Source organism: Gallinula chloropus (assembly GCF_964237585.1).
Source record: "Gallinula chloropus genome assembly, chromosome: 7".
NCBI lineage: Eukaryota > Metazoa > Chordata > Aves > Gruiformes > Rallidae > Gallinula > Gallinula chloropus.
This window is the reverse complement of record NC_140092.1, coordinates 23657819-23684394: the sequence shown is the minus strand read 5'-3', so window position 1 is coordinate 23684394 and position 26576 is coordinate 23657819. Positions and strand designations below refer to the sequence as shown.

The 26576-nt window shown below is 41.4% G+C and overlaps 1 protein-coding gene across 1 annotated transcript in view; it reads right to left on the bottom strand.

Moving 5' to 3' along the window:
- Nucleotides 1-649: 649 nt before the first annotated feature.
- The window catches only part of ZFYVE28 (zinc finger FYVE-type containing 28), a gene marked incomplete at both ends in the record, with an annotated part of 144106 nt that continues 118179 nt past the window's right edge, over nt 650-26576 (bottom strand). Inside the window, 5 exons of the mRNA XM_084266891.1 lie at nt 650-781; nt 1705-1808; nt 12978-13082; nt 15328-15444; nt 15978-16132. Of these exons, the coding sequence (XP_084123017.1) occupies nt 650-781; nt 1705-1808; nt 12978-13082; nt 15328-15444; nt 15978-16132 (613 nt within the window). The remainder of the gene's footprint in view (nt 782-1704; nt 1809-12977; nt 13083-15327; nt 15445-15977; nt 16133-26576) is intronic.

Here is a 26576-nt window from a genome sequence, read left to right as displayed (position 1 = left end):
GTTGTAAAACTTAATTTTTAGAAGACAACTTGGAGTTATTGCTCTGCTTGGTAAATTAAAGGCAACAAATATACTGCTTCAGGACCTTCACGGCTTCTTTGCATGGGTCAAAATTTGGCCCTTGTGAACATCAAATATGGATTTGAAGTAACTTTAATTAATCCTAGCCTAGGTAGCAAAAAATCTAGTAGTGGGAGAGTTAAACTGCAGCAGGAGGGAGAGCGCTGACACCCACAGCCATGCTGGTATCCTAGTGAGCACAGAAGTGTCCGAGCTTCAGGACTGATTTTCTGGGATGGACTAGTTGAGTGGCTACTCTGTTCCTACCATGTAAGATAAGCAGCAATGCTTGTTCGATTCTCTGAGCCCTATTTCCTTCCACACAGTGCATTTGTTCTGCATATGGCATCGTAACGTTAATGTTATAAATTCATGGAAGACTGTACTGTAGCCTTCGAGCTACAGACGCTTCATACTTCCCTTTAGCAGCTTAGTAAAATGCAGTAAAAACTGTCTGTACAAAATTTATACTAATGGATGTCAAAGCCTACGTGCCCTCACAGGGTCCCTCTTTCAAGTTAATTCTTGGCTTAGGTCAAATATATCAGTCCGTGTAAGACACCAGAAGACACACCAGTAGTTTAACATCTCAGATACCAGCTTTGTCACTGTAGAAAGGAGTGACATGGAACACGTAACAGTGAGTGCAAACACGGACAGGCTTCATCTGACCATAACGAGGTAACGGAGCAGAGTGGGAGGAACAGCGGGAACAGAAGATCTGAAAAACAAGAGGGAGATTTCAGTTTAGTTCCCCTAAAGAACTGGGTGAAACGAGCTGGTTTCAAGAGAGGGGTGGGAAAACTGTATGTCCTGGGCTTTTTGTGTGTCAGCAACACCACCCTCTTCAGCATAGCCAGCAGTAGGCCTCTGCTGGCACCATACAGCCTGACAACACACCGATGTGCTGCACAGCCCCTGACACAGGTGCCAAATCCTGACATTACCCAAGGCAGGCCTGTCCAGCTCTGCAGCTCACAGGGGAAGGCGGCTCCAGAGACAAAAAAGTGTAACTCTCTCCACTGGCTTCAAAGAGAGACAAGGGGAATATCTGTGAATATTTCCCAAGTTCCTGCTCCTGCAAATCCACTACAAGGTTAACAGAAATTGCTTCTCCACACTCTTTGTTTCTAACTTGCACACTAGGAAGCACGTGAAACAGGACAGCAGATTTTTGGCTTCCTGAGGCACACCACTGCCAACTCTTCCTCCCTCTGCAACCCTGCAAAGCAGCACCCCCTGACACACCGCAGTCCTCCTGCAAAGTTTTGGAAAGAAAGCGAAGGGGCACGTTGTCCTGGCAGCTGAGCATCACCCCTCACAGCACAGGCTGCTGTGGCTTATTAAAGCTTAAGGTAGTAGTCCAGAACCACTCTGGGGAGAGGGGGTTTGTTCCAGGTTCTCAATAGGGAGTTCTGCTTTTTAGCCCACAAATGCTTATTGCTACACAAAAGTCAAAACCCTTTCTACTATTGCTAAAAGTCAAAACCCCACTTCCTAAACATAAGCTGAGCAGCTGATAGCCAAGACATGAAAACCCTGGCCAAGGGTGTGCGTTACTCTGCACAGCTGAGCTGCTGTGGTACAACAAACTTGCTGTTCCCTTTGGCGGATGGTTTCTCACATGTTTGACTGAGTCATTACCTTGCCACAGCTCCGACAGTGGTGTTTCCTGCGAATGACTGTGAAAGGAGCCTTGCACGCAGTGCAGTAGCTGCAGACTTCATCTGGAACCCAGTCAGGAGGATCTGTCAGAAACACAGCAACAAAAGGGAACATAAATCAAAAAGGAATGAAAACAAACATGCAATTATCAGATTCTCAAGGGAGTAGGGAGAATAAAATATAACAGCAGCTGCTTTCATCTGAGTTTCTCAAGGTGCTTTGCAAACAGGCAGCTTCGGGAGTTCAGGATGCCTGTGAGGGCTCAACTCCCCCCTTGCTCTGCCAGGCGCCCACCTCTGGGTGCTGAAACAGCACACGTCAGCTCTGGACTCAAAATGAATCGTATCCTGTTCAGATGAAAGGAAGACAAGAGGCTATTAAAGCAGAGCCATATCGCAGGTGTTTTTTTTCACTGCAACCAGCCATCAAAGCAAGCGTGGAGCTGAGATCATTCCCAGGCTCTTCAGCCCTCCCTGCAGAAGGGCTGACCGTGCTTCTGTAATTATGTGATCTCATCTCTACAGATAATAAACTCAAAACCTGGTTATTGTCTGCTGGACTCTTGCTGGAAGTCACCGGTAACTACAGCAAAACCACAACACCAAGTGTACAAGGCTTCGCAGAGGAAGAACTCAACCATTATCCCTAACAGCAGGTTTCAGTTGTTTACTTCTCCTGGGAGCATTCTAGCTTCTCACAACAGCCAAGCAGGGGAACAATTTGGTTTGGCAAAGCAGAAGGTATTAAGCTCACTTCTGGTGAGCTGCTTCTGCTAGTGACAGGCTGACACGACCCTCAGAGTCTAAGGTTGAGACTGTGGAAATGATGCTTAATCAAGTTGTTAAAAATCTAATGAAGGGCAAAGCCAAGTTCTATCCCAAAGGAATCCATGGGCACCGTGAACATGAAGTGCTGCATGTATTTACCCAAGTTCCCTGTAGGCTGCTCCTCTCCAAGTATTATTTACAGTAGACAACCCATGCAAAGGCTGATTTATAAACCTGACAAGAAAGATCCCTGCCTCCAGGAGAGTATTATCAAACAACAAAATATACAGTGCAGTTAATGCAGAGTTCAAGAGGGCTACAGCTACAAGAGGATGGTAATTAAATGAAAAATCCACTGCATTCTTCAGACACAACTGTGACCAGTTTTCATGTGTTTGTCACATTGCAACTTTGTCAAATTGAAGTTAAAAGGATATAGTGTTCACTGCAGAAAATGTTCAAAACGTAGATTCCTAAAAACAAAGAGACCTTCAAATCCTGAGTCAGCTTTTAGCGGCTCCTCTAAACTGGTCTGCAAGTTAAGCGGGTTTAAGGAAGTAGTCCTTCACTGAATGAACAAACCAGCCTGATAAAGGTCACAATCATAGGGATAGCAACTGAAGTCAGAGTCTGTCTGCAGAGAAGTGACCAACGTGGCAAAAAAGAGAAGATGGCGCATAGCAGCCTTCACCTCATCCCTGGGAACAGTGTTCTGTGGGCACACGAGGGTACAAAATCCTACTTCAAAAGCAGGCTCTCCTGGGGCAGCAGGGAGAGGCAGGACTGCCAGCTTAAGTCAAAGCATTAATAGTTGTGACACCCAAGGATTTTCCTTTCTGATTCTTTTTCTTCTCTGCAGCCTCCTTAGCTATTACATGTAACCTTGCCCAGTGAAACTTGCTCCTAACGTGGTGTCGATTTTGATAAACCTCGTATCACTGTGACAGGAATCTCGGTTCTGAAACCATGGCAAGCCTGCCCATCTTGGAGCAGCTCCATGTTCTCCATCCCGGAGGTCCCTTGGGTTTTCACATATATCCCAGGAAAAATAACCAAGCCAATAACCATGTTTAAAACTTGCCATACCCTTGATTATGCTTTCAGGGGATTTAACCGTCCCATTCATCTTCACTAATTTTAAAGACAGCAAAATTCAGGAAGTTGTTCAAGCTCTGTGCCACCAGGTCTCCTTCCCTGATGAACACAGAGTTGGTAGAAGAAGTTTGGAAAGGTGCCTGCTTCACTACCAGTGCTTTATCAACTGCATTATAGTGTGGGCTACCACGTTCAGCTAGCTGCTGCTATTACTACTCACAGGAAAGCCACAAAACATGGGTCCTTTTTAATACAAACTGCAGCACACCAACACAAACTACCACTTCTGCAGCTGACAGCACCTCAGATCAAAATTAGTCTGGAGACGTCGTGGTTTTGCCCCAGCTGAGAGCAGAGATCCATGCAGTTGCCTGCTCTTTAAAGGAAGGGGGGGAAGTTGGGGGTGGGAGGCAGGGGGAAGGGAAGGGAAAAGGAAAAGGTAAAAAAACCCCAAACCCAAGAAACCAAAAACCCCGTGGGTTGGGATAAGGCTAGTTTACTAGAATAGCAGAAAAATAAGTATAACAATGCTAACAGGACTTTAGAGCAAAAAATATATGAAACTGGTGATACACAATGCAGTTTCTCACTGAACCACACAACTCAGGCCGTGCCACCCAGAGCTGTCCCAAAACCCAACCATCCCCGAAAACCGTATGCCCACCAGCCCCCCTTTATGCTGAGCATGATGTAATTGGCATGGAATACCCCCTTTGGCCAGTTTGGGTCACCTGTCCTGGCTTCATCCCCTCCTTTCTCATTAGTAGGGAAATATGAAGAACTGAAGAAGTTCTTGATTGCTCGGCAACAACTAGAAACATCAGGGTGCTATCAGCACTGCTCCCACCCTAACTCCCAAACAAGGCATTCCATCCGCTGCTAGGAAAGAAATTCACTCCATCCTAACAGCAACCAGGACAACACATCACAAGCAAACACAACCCCACCACAACCTCATGGGCAGAAAGCAGCTTTCTATCAGGTGTTTACCATTCACACTGCGTTCTGCTGTTACGCTCAAAGTGCAATGTTGAGCAAACATTTTTTTAATTCACCATGTATAGATTTGTGTCCAGCGCTAAATAAAACCTGACACCCTCCCCCCATGAGAAACAGCAAATTTATTTTGCTAAATAACAACCTTATAAGCTCACAATAGTCATATAATCCATAGCTCAAGGTTGCAGAATTATTGGGCTGCCAGATGAATTTATCAGCAAACTTCGTTTTTATAATTACATAAAAAAAAGAAAATAAATCACATGTTAGTGGTATTCAACATACAGAAACATTGTATGTATGTAACCCTCTCTACAGAATGTTCTCCCACATGCAGAGGGACTCTTTTTACCTCCGTGTTGGTGTCACATCAGCTGACTCACTAAAATTAACGCATCAGTAAAGTGAGCTAACAGACATGTTTTCCCCCAGACAGTGACTCAAGAGGAGTCAGGCCTTTGGGCAGGGCTACATGGCCAGCCCCGTGCCCCATGGTGTCTGGGTTTTAATGCCCTCTTAGCAGCCCAGCTCCTCGCACCAAGATCTGCTGCAGTGCAGCACACCCCCAAATAGCAACACTCGGTTATGTAACAGCTTTTAGCATTCTAAACACTGTACAAACATTAATTGCTTTAATCCTCATCAACCAGTCACAGCCAGTAAGTTTGTGTGGGGAGAAATTGGGAGAGAAGTGTCCGAACTCAGAGAGCAGTGAGGTTTTAAATAACATTCAAAATAAGAAACAGTGGGCCATTAACCTGCAATCGACATAGTTCCTTACACTGGATACACACAGAGAGGCTTCATTTTGAGGGTATGCACCTAGAAATCAGGCACAATGCTGGGCTGGAGCCAAAGTGCTCACACTAGCAGGGAGAATGAAGCCATGGCTGACTTGGTCTTTGAGCTAGTGCAAGCCCCAGCTGCCACAGGATCACACTCTGAGGTCCCCTTCCCAACCTTCATCCCGCCCAACCTTGGGAACAGCCCTTCTGACTTACACATATTAACGACTGAGTCATCTGGCTTTTTATAGAACAGGGATTTTTTTGAAATAGTCTGTGAAGAGCAGTCTCACAAGGGCATATAGCTTCAATACAAGGAGCAGAGTGAGTTACACAAATTAAACCCCCAGCATTAGCCTGAAGATGTGCTGGAAGCAGGGCAGTAGCACTGCACCCCTAGGCTTTTTATGTTGCTGTTCTTTCCTGAGCTACTCTGCTCCATTAGCTCTGCATGCAGCAGCACATGGAAAAAAGCATCCAGTCTCTAAAGCACTATCTGCCTGTGCTTTGGGGATTTGTACAAGGAATGGAGGGAGAAACTTGTTCGTGGGCTAATTGGCCCACTGCTTCATCATGCAACGAGAGCTAAGAGAAGTCTGTTGGGAAACGGATGAAGACCATGGCACAAACATCAAAGAAGAGGAGGAAGGGAGGGAAGGGATTAACGAGACAGAAAGACTACAGAAATAATTTTTAGAAGAAAACATTAGAAGCATGTAAAGAAAAAAGGCAGGGAAAGGAAGAGAAGTATTTAAACAAGTAAGTAGCACAGAGAATGAAAAAGGCACAAGATAAAATTAAATAAAGACTGAAAGAGACATTTAGAAAGGAGAAGCAGTATTCCCAACTCTTCAATATTCAATCTCCCATAAATCATGAAATTTTATAGCCTTTTTATTAATTTTATGCTGTAGCTTTTAGAATTCACCTTTACATGTCTCTGCAACCTCATTAGCTAAAAATGTTTGGTGTTCTACAAAAGTTAAAAAAAAAAATCTCATAAAACGAAATTGTTGGACTTGTAAGAAAACCACAATCATGATACAAATCATACATGCAGTAAACACTGTCAAAAAGCACAAGCAAATTAATTTCCCTGAAGTATATGCAATAGATCTACTGCAGTCCCATCTCATCTCACACAGTCAAGAACTTCTCTGTGCCCTCAAACCCAGGGACAACCCAGATCCATCAGCTGTGTTGATTCAAACCACCAAAAATATCCACTCAGAAGAGCTGAGACACAAGAGACTGGGTTGGGTGAGGGAAGGAAATAAGCCCAAAAGTTGTTGGAACTTGTAGAAGGCCTAATTTATTAAATCTATACTCCGGTAACTCAGGACACGCACACTGGGATCCTGTTGAACAGCAGCTGCTAAACCCTAAGCTTGTGGTGGGGTTTGCATTATTGGCCAGACAGCTCCTCCTGCATCAAGGTGTATTAGGTTTTAGAGCACATCACGCATGACTGATGATACTTTTACTGAACTAACCTTAAGAGGGCTGTTCCCACAGCACCCCATGGAACTTCGGCCGCTGCGGCCGTCAAAGGGCCCAACCCTCACAGCTGCAAGAGATGTCAGATGGGTTGGCTGTAGCTCTTCCAATGAAAGCAGGAACTGTAAATTCTCACAGTTTTAAGTACAGAAATTAGACAACTAGTGTGACATGATTTTACCCCTCACTTCAACTCTTACAGTAAGATGAACTTCCCATCCCTTACTGTAAATAGTTTCCCGTCCATCATTCTGGGCTACCCTTGACCTTTATACAAGACTCCTAGGAGGCAGTCGTACCAAAGTAATCTTTACCCTTGCTCAGTAAATTCAGTGTTGAACACAGCTGGCTTGGAACTTGTCAACAAATACATATTTCCTGCTTCAACAATACTATTTGTTGAGAATTTTGGGGATGAGGGAAAAAACTGGGGTACAAACTAACTAGCTTTGAGGACAGCTCTTGTCAAGCAGCTTTCTTAGGATGGAGTTTCTGTCAAACCTAGAAAGCTCTCACTAGAGCATGGAGCTTTGCAGGCCTGGGCTCAAGAACAATCATGCCCTATGTCTATTCTATACTGGTATGTGATCAGCAAGTCATTCTTTGGGCAAAATAACTATGCATGTAAAATGGAACAGCTCTGATAGAAAGCACTGGCTTCTGTTGGGATATGGCTCCAAATCAGATGGACCAAAAACTTGGATCTCCCATGTATCCCTTACTAGGAGTCTTCCTCTGTAAGAATGACCAGGAATTATAAACTAGAAGCAAGTAGATAACATAGATCTACATTCTATATGCTACAATACTCGTGTATTGTTAGGACAAAAAAAAAAAATCTAATAAAAATCCCAGTGTTGTCATTGTGGAGCTGGATAAGCCTGTGCTGACTGTACCTATGGGATGTTTTCTCCTCCTGCAATGAAGTCTCAACAAGTTTTATGTTGTGGTGACAGAGCGAGATAGTCTTTGAAAAGGTAAAAGGCTCTGAGCAAGTTCTTAAAACACAAGTCAGATCAAATCATTGCAATACAACCTAAAAACTGTACAAACCCCCGTGATTTTACACACATGATTAAATATGCTCAGTTGATCATAAAACATTGCCTCAATATGGACAACTGAGGTTAGATTCTTCTCTTGCATAGTGTAAGCTGAGCTGCTGAATAAGGAAAAAGTAAAAAAGTTATGTGGACAGAATACATCTGGCCACTGAACCGTGCAGTTTAGCTTCTTTCATTTAGAAAGTGTTGCTGGTCATCATTATAAATAATAGAGTACCCATAGGCATGCAGAAGACAAAAGAAAAATTGAAGCATCCAGCTCAAGTTGACAGCTAATTCCAGAGTCGTGGTGATTAGATTCTGCACATACAGTAGCAAGGGTGGGTTTTCTTGGCCTTGTGACTTCTTATTGCAGGAAGAACAAGAGCTTGAACCTTGGGACCATAAATTACTGACTTGTGCTCCTGCTGCTGGTTGGAGAGCAGTGAGGGCTTGTGACTAGCCCAAAGTGGGTGGGCTGGAATAATATGAAATGGAAAGGGATCAAGGAGAAATAGCATGCTATTGTGAGGCAAACAGATGCTAACACTATTTGGCACAAACAGTTATTTGTACTGGCAGCCACAGCAAATCCATTAAGGCTGAGTTATAGCTAGGTGGCAGGGAGGCAGGCAGTTCTGTACAGATGCTAGTGCAATAAGGAGTGAAAATAAATGTATGCTTGCAGAGAGAGATGCTACAGCAAATATTTTCATGGAGCAACAATAGCTTCACAATGCTTCCCGGTCTTCCTTGAGAAAGTCTTCTGATTTGTAAAGGTCTCATACTTATTCCTAGACAAGCAGTGCAACTCATTTTCTTAGCTAGCCTGTAACTTCGTGACACTGACAATTAAAAATATTCATTTACCCTTCAGTTGAAACAGACTCTTCCTGAGTAATAAATTACCCCAAAACACACATGGTCAAAACTCAGATTTGCCAAAGTTTACTATTAAAAGAAATAGCAGGAATGCTGGTTTGTTCCAAGCTGGAACTCAAACTTCCCAGTAACATTCTCCCCGTGCTGGGTGGTAGCTCGCCACGACACATGGAGAAAGGCAGTACCAGGAAAGGTCCCAGGACACAGGCCCCTTCTACTATTGCTGCAATTTGGAGCAAGTACTGCTGGTAGCACAGAGCCCAACCTGTTTTCTTCTGACCACCTGCAGTACCATTTGCTTTGAGTTCATATACAGAACATCTTCTCCATCGTACAACCAGCACATGCTGGTAGCACAGAGCCCAACCTGTTTTCTTCTGACCACCTGCAGTACCATTTGCTTTGAGTTCATATACAGAACATCTTCTCCATCATACAACCAGCACATGAATTTTTACTATACCTAAAATTTCTTTATGGAATATTGCATAAATTCATCTTATATTCTAGGAAAACAGAGGTGTACTTCCTTACATTCTCTCCCCCCAAAATACAGTGTTTTTTATAAATGCACATGCTTTCTTGAAAAGGGTCTTATAGCATTAGAACAGCAAAAATAAACATATACACCATAGGCTTATCTGTACTTTTGAAAATGCTTTTGTTGTGGAATGCAAATTAATCTGTAGTTTATTGTGTTTCAACCCTCAGAAGGTCACAGGATTTAACTCTATACCCTTGCCAATGTCATTTGGCCCATAATAAACATTCATATTTGTTTTATGACCCAGGACCAGCTGGTGGGTTTTATATACAGTAAGAAAGAAAACTCTGACAAAAACAAGTGATTCATCTTCATAATCTGAGGAGAGGTTGGAACTTCCAGTAGCATCCTAAACCCGTATATTTGTTCAGGTTGCTGGATTGCTTTCTTTTTTTTTATTACCACTGATTGGATGCAATCTTAAACACTCAGTACTATTGGTAAGACAGATTTATTTGATAACTGGAAGTAGCTTTCCTGGCAGATAGCTTGCTAGACTTTCTCAATTTGAGACATGCTTATGTTCTGCCATAATGACAGAAGGGAGGAGCTCCTGATGTGCTCATTTGCTTTACAGTGCTTTCACTTTCATTTGAAATCACTGAGTCACCTTAAGTGTAGAAATGATGTACAAAAGAAGGCTATAGCTAACTTGGGTGCTGCGCTGTCAACAGATCAGTGCAGTGCTCTCAGACCTCGCATTGACTCTGCTAACAGCAATAACCCTGGTGTACTCTAGTTGGCAGCCTGTAGCCCAGATTTGACCGGGAGGACAAACCCATCAGGCTTGCTGCAAGAAATAGGGCACAAAGCAAAGGTTGTATTATCCACCAGACATCTTTATCTGCACCTAAACACCACCCAAAGCCAGGGACTGTTGCTTCTACAGTGGCCAGCAAAAATGAGATCGGTGAGGAGGTGTTATATGGGGGAGAAGGCACATGGCTGTGGAAGTTAACGCTGTCAGTTATGACTCTTTTTGGATGCCTTGGGGATAGCAAAACCACATATTCCACCAGCTATCACTGCACAGCTTGGCAGAAAAAGTGTCTGTACCATGTTGCCAGAAATGACAACTTGTGACATGAAGGGCCAGAGGCCCAGAATACATTGGCCATGAGGAGAAAAAATGGGTGTATCTACAGTTCCCACAAATGCAACAGGCTGAGCCAGTTCAGATGCCTCTTTTTGTAGGCCTTCTGTAGCTTGTTCTGGTTTGGAAAGTGGAGGTCATCTCCATGCTCCCAAGCACACTCTGTCTCTCGGAGACAGAAAATTCCTGCCCACCAGCGAGTTTGAAGGTTAAGTACTAGCAGACTACACTAGTTAGTTACATAGCCAGAGGAGCTGTGCTGATTTATACAAGTAGGTTTTTACAGCAGAACCACTTACACACAAGCCAAGACTCCCTGAGAAAGACTGCAAGTAGATTCACTTATCCATGCCCAGTCCCTCCCGGTGAGCAAGCACTGGTATCAAAAGCAAAGTACCTACATGAGCATGGGTAACTGGCTCTGTTCGAAGGATGCAATAGGATGGGAAAACATTGTCCAAAGACAGCCAAGCTCACTCTGGCACCTAAGTCTACTTATTCTGAAGGGACAAGGCTGCATTTTCTGTCATGCAGGCACATGTGAAACCTGCTATTTTGGAACAAAGCTGCAGGCAGGGGGCTGGTTTTGCTGCAGTTACCTGCACATGCTATTAATGCTACAGGCTGGGTTTTACCATTCGCACAGGGCAGGGACATCACTGATCAATGCTGCTTGGGTGCTACAGGGGCCCTTGGAACACCAAAGATTTACTTTACTGCACTACTATGCACTCATAACATCACCCAAGCACTCAAACTGCTGTCCTCTATTTCAGTACATAATATCTCCAGCCACAGGCTGCACTTCTCCAAACACAAAACCTTCCCTGTGCCAACAGAAGATGCTGTGAAAGGCTGAAGAACCTTAAAAGCTGAATAACGTGCCAGAGAAGTGAAATGATTTGCTGTGAGAAAGCATACATCCACTGTCTGAAGGTTATTCAGCATCCTGCAGTTCAGAGTAACTTGCTTTCAAGTTGTGTAAGTCAAACTCACCAGCAGCATCAGGTATCGATTCAAAACAAAAGAATATGAACTGAAACGGTAGAAAATGAATCACCTCTTGCATTCTTTTCCAATACAGCCGATACATGGTAAGGATTTTGCTCACAGATTTGTTCTTTACTGTACCTTCTGTGATAGTCTGAATTATGGCACAATAGAAAAAATCAATTAAAATGACTGCCACCAAATTATCTTCCTCCAGAAGAGATAACATTTCTACAGTGCATTATACATGATTTAGCCCTGCTGTTCCAAATAGATCAGGTTTGAGATCCTTTAGCCTGCAGCTTCAGAAGGACAAGCAAACAAACTACGGGTTTTATGTAAGCACAAAATAACTTATAAATATGCAGCAGTACTCTAAAACCTAATCTTTAAGAGTGTCCCCCCCCCACCCTGATTTCTGATCTTTATTACAAATGACATGAACCAACATTACTTTGCTGTTGGTTGCCCCTCTCTGCATACAAGCAGAGCTGCACACCACTTATCACTCAGTTCTCAGCCATCCTGCATGCAAAACCTCTCACTGGAAGAACATGACACATAGATACATATGTGGGCAGATAGACAACAACAGGTCACGTTTTTAAAGCATAAGGAAATGACTGCACACTGGAATTTCTGGGAAGTTCAGATACAGTTTCACAGTGGACAGTTTTCTTGTATTTCTCACCTGGCCACAGAGATACCAAAGTTCTGATGGCTGGGCTCCTGGTGTGCTGAAACCACCACTTAGACCTCAAGATCAGAGCTGATTGTTTCCTTGTTTGCTCCATTGCATCCAACTATCTCCTTTCTTACTCTTTGACTGCAAGGGTTCTGATAGTTTTTAATCAATTTTTAATACAATGTTTACCACACTAGGGCTATAGTCTATAACTGACTCCTAAGCACTCCTGCAGTGGTTCAGTTAAAAAAAAAAACAAAGCAAAGAGAGAAACAAAACTTTTGATCTTTCAGAATGCTGAAGCCCCAACCAAAACTTTGAGAATTACATTAGACTTTTCCCTCTTACCATGTATGCAGTGAGATTCAAGTAAACTTAGCAGACTTACCTAAAACTAATATTTTCTTTGAAGAAATCTGGTGAGAATACGAAAGTAACAACCAAAATATGTTGATCAAAGACAAATGTGAAGAAAGGTATTTCTGCTGTGGGAAAAAGTAGCACTTCTACTTATAGCAAACATTATAAAACATCTCTTTAGGGTTCACTGAAGACCTTACTTAGGGCTTTGCATCTTACACAGCTCCTAAACTTGTCAGATGTAATGCCATATGTTATAGTAAAGTCTTTACTATACAGAACCTTTCTTCACTGTCAGAAAGGAATTCATACTGGATATGAAAATTTGTATATCCGAGTTTTATGAGGCTGTTAAAAATTCTGAAAGAAATATGCTGACTTTGTCTCTAAACCACACTATGACAACATTTACTAGTCACTTCCCAGAGCCAAACCTTAAAGAAGTTTACTTTTTTTTTTTTTAAATAGACATCAGTGTTGCCTTATTTTAATTCTCAGAAAAATGGAATTACCTTCAAAGTCTCCATCTCTGGCTTTTGCTGCAAGTTCTGAGGATGATATACTTTCTTGACATAAAGCACAGTCTTCCAATGCTGCATTCCTTAAACCCTGATTAACTGTAAAACAAACCAGAAAGTACTCAAATTTGTATGTTTTCAATTTGCCGTTAAAATATTCACCTTAGGACTTGAGGGACTAGATTCCAGTAGCATTATATGTACCTTCTTAGACTTGTTGCTTTTTCTTTTCTCTTTACCCCGACACAAACAGTGAACGTGAGCCACCGACGGGCATCTGCAGCCCAGAAGGCCAACCACGTCCTGGGCTGCATCAAATTAAGTGTGGCCAGGAGATCGAGAGGTGATTCTGCCCCTCTACTCTGCTCTGGTGAGACCTCATCTTGGAGCAGTGTCCAGCTTTGGAGCCATCAACACAAAAGGGACAAGGGACTGTTGGAGCACATCCAGAGGAGTGCCACAAAGATGATGAGAAGGCTGCCGCACCTCTCCTATGAAGATAAAGCTGAAGAAGTTGGGCTTGTTCAGCCTGGAGAAGAAAAGACTTCTGGGGGACCTTATAGCAGCCTTCCAGTACCTGAAATATGCCTAAAAGAAAGCTTGGGAAGAACTGTTCACAAGGGCATGTAGCAACAGGACAAGAGGGAATCGTTTTCAACTAGAAAAGGGCAGATTTAGGTTGGCTATTAGGAAAATATTATTGACTATGAGGGTGGTAGATCACTGTAACAGGTTGCCCAGAGAGGTAGTGAAGGCCCCATCCCTGGAGATATTCAAGATCAGGCTTGATGCATTCCTGAGGAATCCAATCTAGTGAAGATGTCCCTGCTTACTGCAACGGGGTTGGACTAGATGACCTCTAAAGGTCCCTTCCAACTTAACGCATTCTATGATTTAAAAGTCTCCTCTACTATTCTTTGGAATATGGACAGAAAAGAAAGATGCTGCATTACAGGACATACAGTCCTCTTCTAGCTTAGCTGCATCATATATTTTATTTCCCAATTCTTAACTTGGCTGCTTTACAAAGTAGTAGATTACGAGAACAACCAAAGATTCTGTAGGTGAATCACACACATCAAAGCACATGTATCAGAAAAAAAATCATCCCTAGAGTCCTTGTATTCATTTTGTTTACACTTTTTTGCCAACACTTTTTTCTTTCAATGTAATAGTTCATCCATTAGAAATTATTCCAATGAAGTCCTGTTTCTAACATATTTCCTAGTGGTAATTCTTCACAGATTTGTTAGTTATTTGAATGTTCAGGAGCATTTTAATCCCCTCTTAATGAATTCTGTCAAGCCCCATTCTTTTCTGTCAATGAAAAAACCAGTCTCTCTTCACATCATGACATCCTGCCACCATAAAAATGCTGTGGAAATTTCAACTACAAGTAATAGAGAACTGTAATGCATGTTGTGCATCTGCCACTGCAGAACTGGGTTGGATTTGAGGTTTTCCTGCAAACTTCAACCAACTTTTAACTTAGTGTTTCATAAAAATTTCTCAATGCTTTTCAATGTAACTTGAAGAAGGAAATGCAAAAGTTTTCAATCATGAGGAAAGAGGGGGGGGAAAAGGCACTCAGATCACCTTCAGATGCTGATAGTTCTAATCATAGCAAAGAACAAAGGTAATTGTGGTCTTGCTGGGATGACATGGTTATTTTTAGATAAGTTACCAGACTTGCCTCTTTAAAAATGAAATAATCCAAATAGTGACTGAGAAAAAAAAAATCTTGCATTGGCTGGTGATCTAGGTTTGGTTCTAATATCTTAATCTAGAATTCGAAAGTGGGTATTCTGCTGTTTTGAAGCCAATACAACATTCTGCAATTTCTTAAGACAGGCCAGATTTCAGCATCTTACTGAGCACTCTCATTTTTACTGTCTGCTCTTTTTATGGAACTATTTGAACTTCAGAATCAAAGATACACATCTTGGTAAATTAACATGTGCCCAGTGTGAAACAATATGTGTGTGTGTAGTAAAAAAAACCCCTATTAAGTCCAAACCCTGCATACATTGTATTATGACTATGTGGGCTAGAAACACTGTCCTGTTATACATCAGAATATGGGAATGAGCAGATGCATTCTCAAGGTTTTAACTCAACATTTGCCTGAAGACATATTCCTGTGTACCTGTACCTCCGGTGACTTCAACCTGCTTACAGTCTGTTTCCATGACTTTTTTCTAAACTTGGGTCACATTCCTGCCCCATGAGTCCAGTCAAAAAACTAACAAAACGTTAAACAAATTCATGTCAAATTCTTCATGGATCCCCATGGGGCTACCAGCAGAAATTCACTACAGAAAAACAACTATTTAGATCTTTTCACCTTTCTTTTGTTTTTCCTTGTCTTCTGTTTCCGGTTTGGTTGCCATAACTTCAAACAACGTCTTCAAGATACTTCTCAGATCACTCGCATAGTTTGTCTGCAGCTGGTCAGCAACACCTAGGAGTGTGAGTAAATAAGTAAACCATTATGAGACAATTACATTATCCTTGAAGTATTTAAATTTTCCTGGTGCTACCAGTAATGGCCTCATTTATTTTTGAGGGGATCACTTGCTCGTGTTAGGAATAAAAATTGATCAGTCAAACTAATTTTCCATAATGGCCAAGTTAGATTCTGGGCTTTATGGTAACTGCAATTTGATACCCATCTTCCTTTTCCTTTGGCAGAAAACACTGAGAGATTTCTTTTGCATCAGATTTCTTTTGAACATGTAGGGCACCACCAAGAAAAAGGTAGCACACTGAAGCCAAACATTGCACCCTCAAATTCTTCATCACTACAGGTCTAAGATGTCCACACCTCTAAGTTCCCATGAGCTAACAGCTCTTCCTAGACCAGTCTTCCACTTCAGCCCCAAAACACAGCCATCTTGTAATATCATCTCTAGTCTGCTCTAACATATCTTCCATGTTTACCACGGGGGCAAGGGTGTAAATTTCTGCATTCAGAACAAAGGGCTATTTTCATACCTGAGATACAGACAAAAAGGCGATGAATAAGATCGTTACTGCCATGAAATCTGGATCTGATCTTTTCTCGTGTGGCAATTTTAGCCGCCTGCAAAGCGAGCTGGATTTCTTCCTGATCGATGTCATCAGATGAACAAGAACTTGTCATTAAACTGCTGCCATAGAGGAAAACAAAAAGTAAAGTAATGTAAATCTTCACTCAGTTGTTCAGGATGTTCAGCAAATCCTAAAGGATTTACGACTCAGGCAAGACTCTAAAGCAAACTGGAACTAATTGCTGTAAATTCTTGTTGGAGTTAATCAACATGCAACCAAATCACCATCACATTTCATTTTCACTGTGGCATAGCTGCAAAAAACATTTAAGCAGGAAATAATGTCTTTATTCTATTGCATTTTCCTTCGCTATTACAGAGCGCTGTGCCATTTTTCATATTAACTTCTTCTAACAGCTCAGTCCTGGGACTGTAACTCCACCAAAAATCTGAAAGGGGAATGTCAACCTAATAATGAGAAGGTCAGTTCTAAAGTCAACTTAGAAATTTATTAATGTGGAAGTTAATTTGAAAAAAAAAAAGAATTTCTGAATTATGTTACCTTAAAATAGTGAGAATAGACTCTAAATATAACCTTAAATAAAGAAGTGGAAAGAAGAGTGATAAAAGATCATTTACACTGTAGAGAGGTAGATTATTCCCTTTACATGCCTAACTGTAGAAATTTATGAAATGTCTAACTATTGCAAAAGAACGGATCATCAACTCCAAAGACATTAAAACGCATCACCAAATTTGTCCTAGAGATTTCAATTTTCTTTTAAAAACCAGAAGCACAGTTGCCAGCCATTTCTACTCCCTCCCCTCCCCCCCTTTATGGAGCAGAAACTCAAAACAACCTGAAACTGCAGCGAAGCTTTGATGGGAATGCAGCTTCTTCAAATATTAGGAATTTTTAAAGCAAGATTTTAATCATTTTTTAAAGGAAGCACTTAGGGAAAAGCAGCACTATGCCAATGGATCAAACCCTTATTAAGGAGTAGGGTGCTAGAAGTAATTACATTGAAGTCCTAAGGATTCACTGGGTTGACTGAAGATGTGCCTTCCTGCAAACAAAAGTAAAGAACACCCAAGACAACCATTTTTATGTTATCTACTGCTATTAACAAAAGCAAACCCTCGTTTAAAAGATGTTAGTTCTATGCTTTCAGTTCCCTCAGCTGGGTTTTTTAAGAATACTGAGAAGTGAGTGAGACTTCTCTTTCTTCCTTTGCTTTTCCATATGTGTGTGTGAGTGCAGATACATAAAAAATATTATATATACATATTATATATACATATATATAACATACATACATATATAAAAGTATATATATGCATGTGCACGTGCCCCCCAGCATGGAAAGTTCTGTGTTCAAGACAATGAAAGAGTCATTAAGACCACGGCTTGCAAAAGAGTAAACAGAGCCAGGAAGCGATGCCTGATTCACTACGGTACGGGGCAGATGACTGCCTGTTTGCACAAATGTTCCCATATACAGGTAAAGGAGTCTGTCCACTCATGAATGGCCAAATAATTATTTTCCACCTCCCCTCCCCCCCCCAAAATAATTAACCTAACAGTGATATACAGATTTGCACTATAAATTGCTCTCCTAGGCAAGGACGGACCTCATGCCAAATGTAGCCTGTGTGTATAATTATATAATTCCCACACACAGTCTCCTTGAAACTCCCAATAAGCAGAAACTTTAGTGCAGGGGGAAAACAGGGGTGCTGATTTAAGGATGACTCCTCCCTCCAAAACACTACTGAAGAAATATTTCAAAGTCAGGTGTTAAGTGGTCAGACAGCTGTGAACAGTGCTTTTCAGGACTACGAAATACTTCATCCTTTCCTATTAGCAGGAAGGAAGAAAGGCTCACTGCACAATTCTCACCAAGCTCTGACCAATGCTAACAATAATGTTTGCCTTTCCAAGTCTCCTCCAACTGTGAGGAATAACGTTCTACCTACTTCCTCCAAGGAACGTGGTTTTGCTGTACTTCTGTTGCAGGCTCTCCTGTGTTAGATTGTGGTGTGCCATTAAGACTGGCCATGCTGCACCACAAGACTGGCTGGAAGGTTTTTGTCCTGAAGATCCCTAGCACAGAGCACATACCAGTTACTGCAGCACTGTGGGATGGAAGGGCAGGGTGTATGCGTACTTGCATTTATAACACACTTGCATACGCACAGCCCTCATGTAAAGCACAATATCCATATACAAGAGGCTCAGAGAAGGGAGTATTTTGTACTCAGGATTGCTTGTGCCAGGGAAAAACGTGAACATTCCAGAGTAATCTAAAACTGGACCTAGGCATCACGCATATAGACAGAAACAATTATTCCATGTTTACCAATGGGACCAAGTCAGATTTAGATGAAAATGACTCTCAAAGAATGACTAATGGCCATCTCTTTTTAACTTTAAATTTTATCTTACTGTTAAAGAATGTAGCCAGGAAATTAACATTGCTGAAGCAGTCAGAAATACTGCAAGAACAAAAACATAGCAATTGTTTCATATAAAGAGCAAGAGGGTCACCTTTTTTTATAACGGGGTATCCCAAACAGCCATGCTTGCATCTATGCAAATAGTAAAGATTCCTTTGATTTTTAAAAATAAACCTGATTTGTTTATATCCACAGAGTTCAGCTTACCTTTTCTCCAAATTATTTTTTCAAGCAAGTTTTTTTTTTTAGTTCTATAAAGAATACCATTCCTACTTGGCTTATCTAACATGCATATTTTGGTTCAAAATTCTCAGCTGATACCACATGTGTAGGAAGCATTTCATTAATGTCAGACTACACGCAGATCTGGAATGTTTCACCACCACTATCTGCCGAATCAAGTATCACTTCAGAATATAAATAGCCATAATAAGAAGTCAGAGGCAAGTCCTCCTTCTTTCAACTTCTTGGTTAAAGGGAACCCTGTGTTACCCAAGGAACTACTTTTAAGAGATAAGACCCAAACAAGCATGGAATTCCCCTTGCAAAATACTTATGGTATAAACAATACTTAGCATGTAATGATTTTGTTCTTTGCAAAGGTAAGATGTCTCAAGGCAAGTATCAATAAACAAGACATTATGTAAAACAACAATCCCAAATAGTAAACCTGCTTATATGTCATTAAGGAGTATATTTCAGTATTTTACATTTGTGCTCAAGAAAATAATCAATAGCGGTACCAATCTAACCACTCTGATGTCAGTGACAGGACAAGAGGGAATGGTTTTAAATTGGAAGACAGGCAGATTTGGATCAGATATTAAGAGGATGGTGAGACACTGCAACATGTTGCTCAGGGAGGTGTTGGCTGCCCCCCTCCCTGGAGGTGTTCAAGGCCAGGTTGGATTGGGCCTTGAACAGCCTGGTCTAGTAAGAGGTGTCCCTGCCCATGGCAGGGGGGTCGGAACTTGATTATCTTTAAGGTCCCTTCCAACCCAAACCATTCTATAATTCTATGTCCTATCAAGACAGGTTCAGAGTTGGGCTGGTTCAGCCTGGAAAAGAAAAGGCTCCAGAAAGACCCTGTGGAAGCCTTCCAGTACCTCAAGGGGCCCTTACAGGAAAGCTGGAGAGGGACTGTTTACAAGGGCATAGAGTGAAAGGACAAGGGGTAATGGCCTTAAGATGGAGGGAAGATTTAGATGAGATGTTAGGAGGAAATTCTTCCCTGTGAGGGCACTGAGGCCCTGGCACAGGCTGCCCAGAGCAACTGTGGCTGCCCCTTCCCCGGCAGCATTCAAGTCCAGGTTGGATGGGCTCCGGGAAACCTGGGCTGGTGGAGAGTGTCCCTTGCCATCACAGGGGATGGAACTGCATGATCTTGAAGGGCCCTTCCAACCCAAACCATTCAATGATTCTATGATATGTTTCCTTACAAATTTGTCCAGAAGTATTTGATTCATTAAACCTGAATTCTGCTCCAAATGGAATTTAGAGTCCATAAGATTCTCTTAGAATTCCTCATCACTCAGAAACAAACCCCCAGAGTATCTAAAGCATGTATTAAATATACAGCAGTTGCAGATATAAAGACCTAAAAGCTCACTGTACTGAATACAACAAATACAAAGAAATCAACTGAACTATGTTTTCAGAAGTATCACAAAAAGCTTTTGAAATAAATGGTTTGCTGTGTTTGCTTTTAGAAATCTTAGATCAAAAGCAATAGGTTGCCACTATGTACAAAGGAGAAAATCCAACATACCTATTCTACTATAGATGATGCAATTATGTCACCAAACTTAAAAGGAAAGCAAGTTCACTCTCTCAGCCTCTGATGTCAGACAAAGTCCCTGATTATAACAAATTTTCAGGTACAGATTTCAGAAAGTCAGTGGTGCCTTTAAACCAATAGGTCTCAAGTTCCAAAAGGCAAACCGATGCTCTCAAAACATTAACAGCAAAGCACTTAGAAATCTATGAACACCACCACAAGTATTTAATAGAGAAGTAGTAACAAAATTCTGTATTTATGTTATACAGATACCTGTGACATCAGCGATTCCTATACCCTTGCTCTGGAAATCTCAGCAAACTACACCAGCAGAGTCTGAAGTCGGACACAACTGTTTGCAACAAGAGAGGTAACCCCTTGGTGCTGTCACGTGAACTCAAATCCTGCGAATCCAATTTACAGTACATTCAAAACCCATGTATTAAATGGTATTGTTCTGAGGTTTCCCCACTTTGCAAAACCAGAGTGATAAATTCTGGAGACAACGCTGCTCTTCAGCATTAATTTCATACATGTCATATAGACGCAGGTGAGATGCCTTCTCCAGTAATGAAATGTGACAATTTTGCTAGTGGTTTTCTGTGATTTCACATATTTACATAAAAGGACTCCACAACTATCAAACAAAGTTTCTACAAAGGAACAGTACTCCCATTCTTAAACAGCAGTTACAGTTCATTATAAAATTGGTGACTGACTGCCCACGAAGTATGAAACAGTGCAGTTGCTTGGACTTAAGTGGCATCAGTTCATCTGCACTAGTTGGCCTAAATTAAGCTCTCATGTCCTTTACTCAAAACACCAACTTTTTTAAGGTAACTAAGATAAAGATACATGCACATATTGCTATGTCATGTACATTAATTTCTGTATATATGTTTTGACTATTTTAGTCCTTAGAGTATTTCTCAAAAAACATTACCATGACCTCCCTGGCTTACATTTTTCTTCATACACAATTTAGCAGAATGGCCACCTTATGTTCTTTGTACAATATCAATAGCATACACTTTTCAGCTAATTATGATATTTTAGGTTTTCTTTCTCCCATCTGGATTTTTTCCTACTTTTACTAAGTAAATAAATAAAAATCACAACTTTTGCAGTCAAACCTATTGTTACTGCCTGCACGCAATTTCTAGAACTACTTCAGTAACTGGTACATTCATTCCACAGATATTCACGTGGGCTGTAACAGGAACCCCCACCACTAACCTGCCAACCTGTCTTTCCCAAGCTATTATTCTTACTTTTGCACTTCATAAGGCTGTAGTCAACTCTAGGTTCCCATTTGCAAGAAAAAAAAAGAACAAACAATTGCTCCAAAGGCCATCTAAAAGACCAAACAATAGTTGGAGAAAGGCAAAGGTTGTATACATGAGGAATGACAAGAGAAAAATGATAGGGGTTTGGCAAGAGAAGTATGACTGCAGAGCAGTGGAAAAAAATTACTACTCCTCATCGTGCTTTTTGTGGTACCTCTGGCATTTCTTTTTTGATGCTCTCACAAGAAATACAATAAACAGGAGGTTAAAACCTTTCCGTTTCTAACGTACTGGTTTTGATATGGTTGAGAGGAAAATTCTGAGATTAATGGTTACTTACAATTATTTTAAGTGAAGGGGGTGGCTACACTCTCAATTCTAAAGTTATTTAAACCAAATCTAGAACAGGTCTTATTATTTGAGTAATAGCATGTAGTTATTTAGCTAAAGACTATATTTTAAATAATCACCCCAGAAGCTGTATTTAAAGCAGACTAAAAAAAGAGCTTGAATTCAGAACTTAAAATATTAGGGTTAAAGAGTCAAGAAATAAAGTCAAAAGGGCTTTAAAGTGCAATTCCTCAGCTATTTTCTCTCTATTTAAAGATAAAAGGCTAAAGAAGGGAAAAAACTCTAACTCATGAAGTGTTCCCAAGGCTTCAGAACTTCACCTTGAGAAACAAATAGAGGGATTTGCATGCAGTTGTACTATCAGGAACAGTCAAGCTAGGCACCATCAGAAGGAGCAGACTTGACTAGATGACAGTGTTATCACGTGTATTAGGGATGCCCACTACCGTATGTGGCAGGACATGTGTTAAAAGCCCCATCTGCTGTCAACCTTTTGAATTCCATGGTAGAAAAATTATTTTTAATACACTGCAATATTTGCAGAAGCACCTTTTAAATGTCTTTTGCTCCAGTAGAAGTGGGCGATCTGAGGTCAGCTGATTAAAATAAGTAATTTGGCTAATGGGATTAGCCATGTGTCCTAAATGATATCTTTAGTCAGGAAAAATTTCCAAGCCTTGAAGACTATTGAATTTTAAATCAACATCAGCAACTCCTGCTCCACACCCTGGCAGCTTCTGCAGATGCCCCGTCCCTGGAGGTGTTCAAGGCCAGGTTGGATGGGGCCCTGGGCACCTTGTGTAGATCCAGGCCTGAAGGTTGTTGGCCCTGCCTGTGGCAGGGGGTTGGATCTCTGGGATCCTTGGGGTCCCCTCCAACCCATGCCATTCTATGATTCTATGATTCCACTGGAAGTACATCTTCTTGAATCCTTCCTCAGCTATTCCAACATCAAACTGCCAAGCATTCTTGGCCTTAACCATGTCAGACTTTTCTGAAAACACAGCTGTTGAAGCAGCATCTTGCTAAATAGATCTACAACAAGGTACTCTACCTACACAAGTGGCTTACTCAAACTCATTACCACTCTGGCCAGGGTCATCAGAAGAATGCAAAGATCCTGTATTTCAGATAGGAACTAAAATAAAACAACATTGCCAGTACATGATTTATCAACTTCAACAGTGATCTCTCCCAAACAGCTTCTTTGGTCCTTACAGACAAAGCTTCTGTTAAGGGTGCATATGAACAAATAACTTAAAAGCATTAGTAACCAACAGGCTGCTTTCTGGCCTTAAATTTAATGTGAGATACTTGCCATACTAAATACTTGCAAAATACATTTGCTAGTTTTCTTAAACATTAAACCAAAGAGGAATAAAAGCTGCAAAATAAGAATATTGTAAAATACAGGAAAAAGCAGAACTGAAAATGTAAGAGTCAAAGCATTGCTTAGGTTCTAACTAATATTTTCTCAATTCCACCATGACAGTTTTTCTACTTCTTCCTTGCAATGAAACACCCATTTAAAGCTCTGAAGCTTTCAATCCCACTGCAAAGGGACAAATAATGTGAAGTTAGAGCACAGAAATATTTAAATGTCAAATACTCATGAACTGGAAAAATGAAGTGAAAACCAGAGACAGTAAAGCACTTTAGAAGAAATGGTATGTACTACCAGCTCTGGTACCTGCTACAGGGGTAGAAACGCATCGGTCCCAGCTTTTATGCCTTATCCTCAACTTGATACAGGACAGAACCTGAATACCTGATGGTGGATACAAATACTTCCAAGGTCAAAGAGTCATTTCATATGGCTCATCAGCAATGTCCTCTGCAACAGGCAAGAAACTATTCTGCATGGCACAGTAAAAAGTGAATTAATTTAGCATCCAATTCCAGCAGATATTCTCTTGAGTTGCAACTCCTTTGTGTGGCAGAAACTGAGAAGCAGTACTGAAAACTGTTGTGCAGCAAGAGGAACTCTGAGGGACAGGGAAATTTATTAGCACAATATCGCCTCCATCAGTCTCTCAAAAAATAACACGGAACCACCTGTCGAAGCATTAAGGCATTCTAGGGTCTAGGAGAATCCCCTAGGAATTCAGTATCCAGCAGTGGGAAGCAAAGCTGAGAAAAGCTAATTAGAGTATTAGGAAGAGCCTTAGAATCGTAACAAGGAAAGAAGGCTTTCCCTTCATCTTTCACCTTCAGTACCACTCTAAGCATGAGGAAATCCTCTCTTCTTTCCTCCAATATAACTGGTTTTACAACACAACTTGGTTTTAGGCATTGCCAACAACTCTGGAAAAACTGCAGTTACTATAGTGATTGTAGTTAATTACTCAAAATCTCATAGTCCCCAAACATGCTATTCTAAGGGTAGATTTGTTTTTTTCTGGAAAAAGCCCAACCTGTAAAATAAAAATCTGATTTCTGGAAGCTAGTAATTTTTGTTTTATTAGTAGCACTGGGAACACCAAGTGACATTCAATGGATTTTTACACATCATTAAAATGAACATGACTATAAATACAGCTAAATTACTAAAAAATGAAAGTTACAAGCAAGCTATGGAGAAACAAGTACCCAAACCCATTACGATCACTTTGTGTCAGTCCCCAAGCAGAAGACACGCTTGACATGCCACCTGGAATACAGCCCCCAGATGGCAAATTTTGGGGCATCTACAAGTTTTGCTACAACAGACTTGTTGCCTCTGCCACCGACGCTAGTCAGCTTAAAAATATTGCCCTATTTCACTTGATTTACACAGAGCCCAACATATTTTATACTTCATTTCCCTCAGCCACATCAGACACTAAACACCTTTAAAATATGCCACTTATAATTTTAATAGAGAAAGACTGAAAAACTTCCAACAACTGAATTTTCACCTTCCCACTGTATCAAGCACTTGTTAACAAGTAGCTCACACAAGCTGCCTGGGTTATTCCTTGAGAAAAATAAAATCTGCATTAGTTACTTGTTACTGAAGACACAGATAGGCACATAATATACCCAAAAATACCTTGTGGAATTTCCTAAAGCGGAACACTAAGCTGAGAATATGCTGCACCATTTGGAGATTTTTTTTTTCTTTTTTTGTGTGTGTGTGTCTTGCAGGGTGAAGAACAAGAGAGGCATGAAACGCATCAAGAAGAATCCTGGCGGTGAAAAGCTAGAGACATCTGCTTCAGTCACATATGCCTCGCTGACTAAAATCACAAGCAAAAGCTGACAGACCTCATCAACGCTGACTTTTTTGTTTTGCTGGTACTGCTCAGCTGGTTGTTGGGGCAAGGGATTTAGCAGCAAAACAAGATGATTGTACACAGCAGCCTGTTCATGACTGTATTAATACGCATATTAATTGCCCTCACACTGCGTGAGTGACAGAGCTGTACAAAACAGCACAGACTCACGGTGCCCAAAACATACACAGAGAGTGTGCAGTTCAAAATCATTAGCCAGGAATAGTATCTATACTGAAAATCATTTTGGTTTGCTCAAGGTACAGCCCGGTTTCTCTTCCCACAACTCTCCTCACTGAGCTCTTTGTTTCCATGATTCCAGCACAGTACATGTAAAGCCATTACCACCAGCCTTTTTGTGGTTACAAGCAGTCTTTCATAAAGAGCAGCTCTACAGAAAAAAAGGGGAAAGAAAGGCTACAGTAATGCATTGATAAAACCAAAAATTACAGTTCTAAAAATTAATGCACAATTAATCAGTTATTTTACATAGCTGAAGCATTGTTAACCTGGTCAGGTTAACAACAGTAAAACTGCAAGACAGGAGATCTGGACAGAGCTGATCACGGACTGCGCCACATCAGTTAAAAAGCAATCAGTGTATAAGCTGTCCTCCACACTATCTTCTCTATGGGATCACCACCAGAGTACTTGTGATCCTTTTATTAAAACCCATGGACATGTGATTTGTGCTGTAGCTTTGATAGCTTAACTCTGGACCACAAGATGCAAGAACTGAGTTCTCCTCATGTAATTCACAGACCTAGTGAATGACCAAGTTATTTGTCCTTCTTGCATCCTCTTCCAGGTATTTAGTCCTACTGATGAAAAAAACACAAAACCAGGTTTTATACTCTAAGAAACTGTCTGCCCACAAAAACTTTGCTGGGTCTGCAAGATGAGCAGTAAACTGCTCCCAGGCCATACTCAGAGCGGTGATCAATGTTTTTTTTTCTCAGCCTGGCAGCCTGCCACAAGCAGAGTCTCACAAGGGATCAATACTGGGACCCACAGTGCTCAACATCATCATAAGGGATGTGGATGGTAAGTGAGTACCGTCACCAGGTTTGCTGATGCCACCCAAACTGGGTGGTGAGGTGACCACGTCGGAAGGGAAAGCCATCTTACAGAGAGACTTGGACAGGCTGGCAAGAACAGAATGGAGTTTAACAGAGGTCCTGCACTGGGGACGACCACCAAAGTGCCCAGAGCAGGCTTGGATCCACATGGGTGGAGAGCAGGCTTGCTGAAAGGGACCTGGGGGTCCTGGTGGACAACCACCTGAACAGGAGCCAGCAATGTGCTGCTGCTGCAGCAGCGAAAGCAAATTGGATCTTGGGCCACATCCACAGGAGCGCTACTAGCAGAGACAAATGTGATGATCCCACTACCAAGGGCTTGTCAAGCTACACCTGGACTCCTGTATCCAGTCTGGTCTC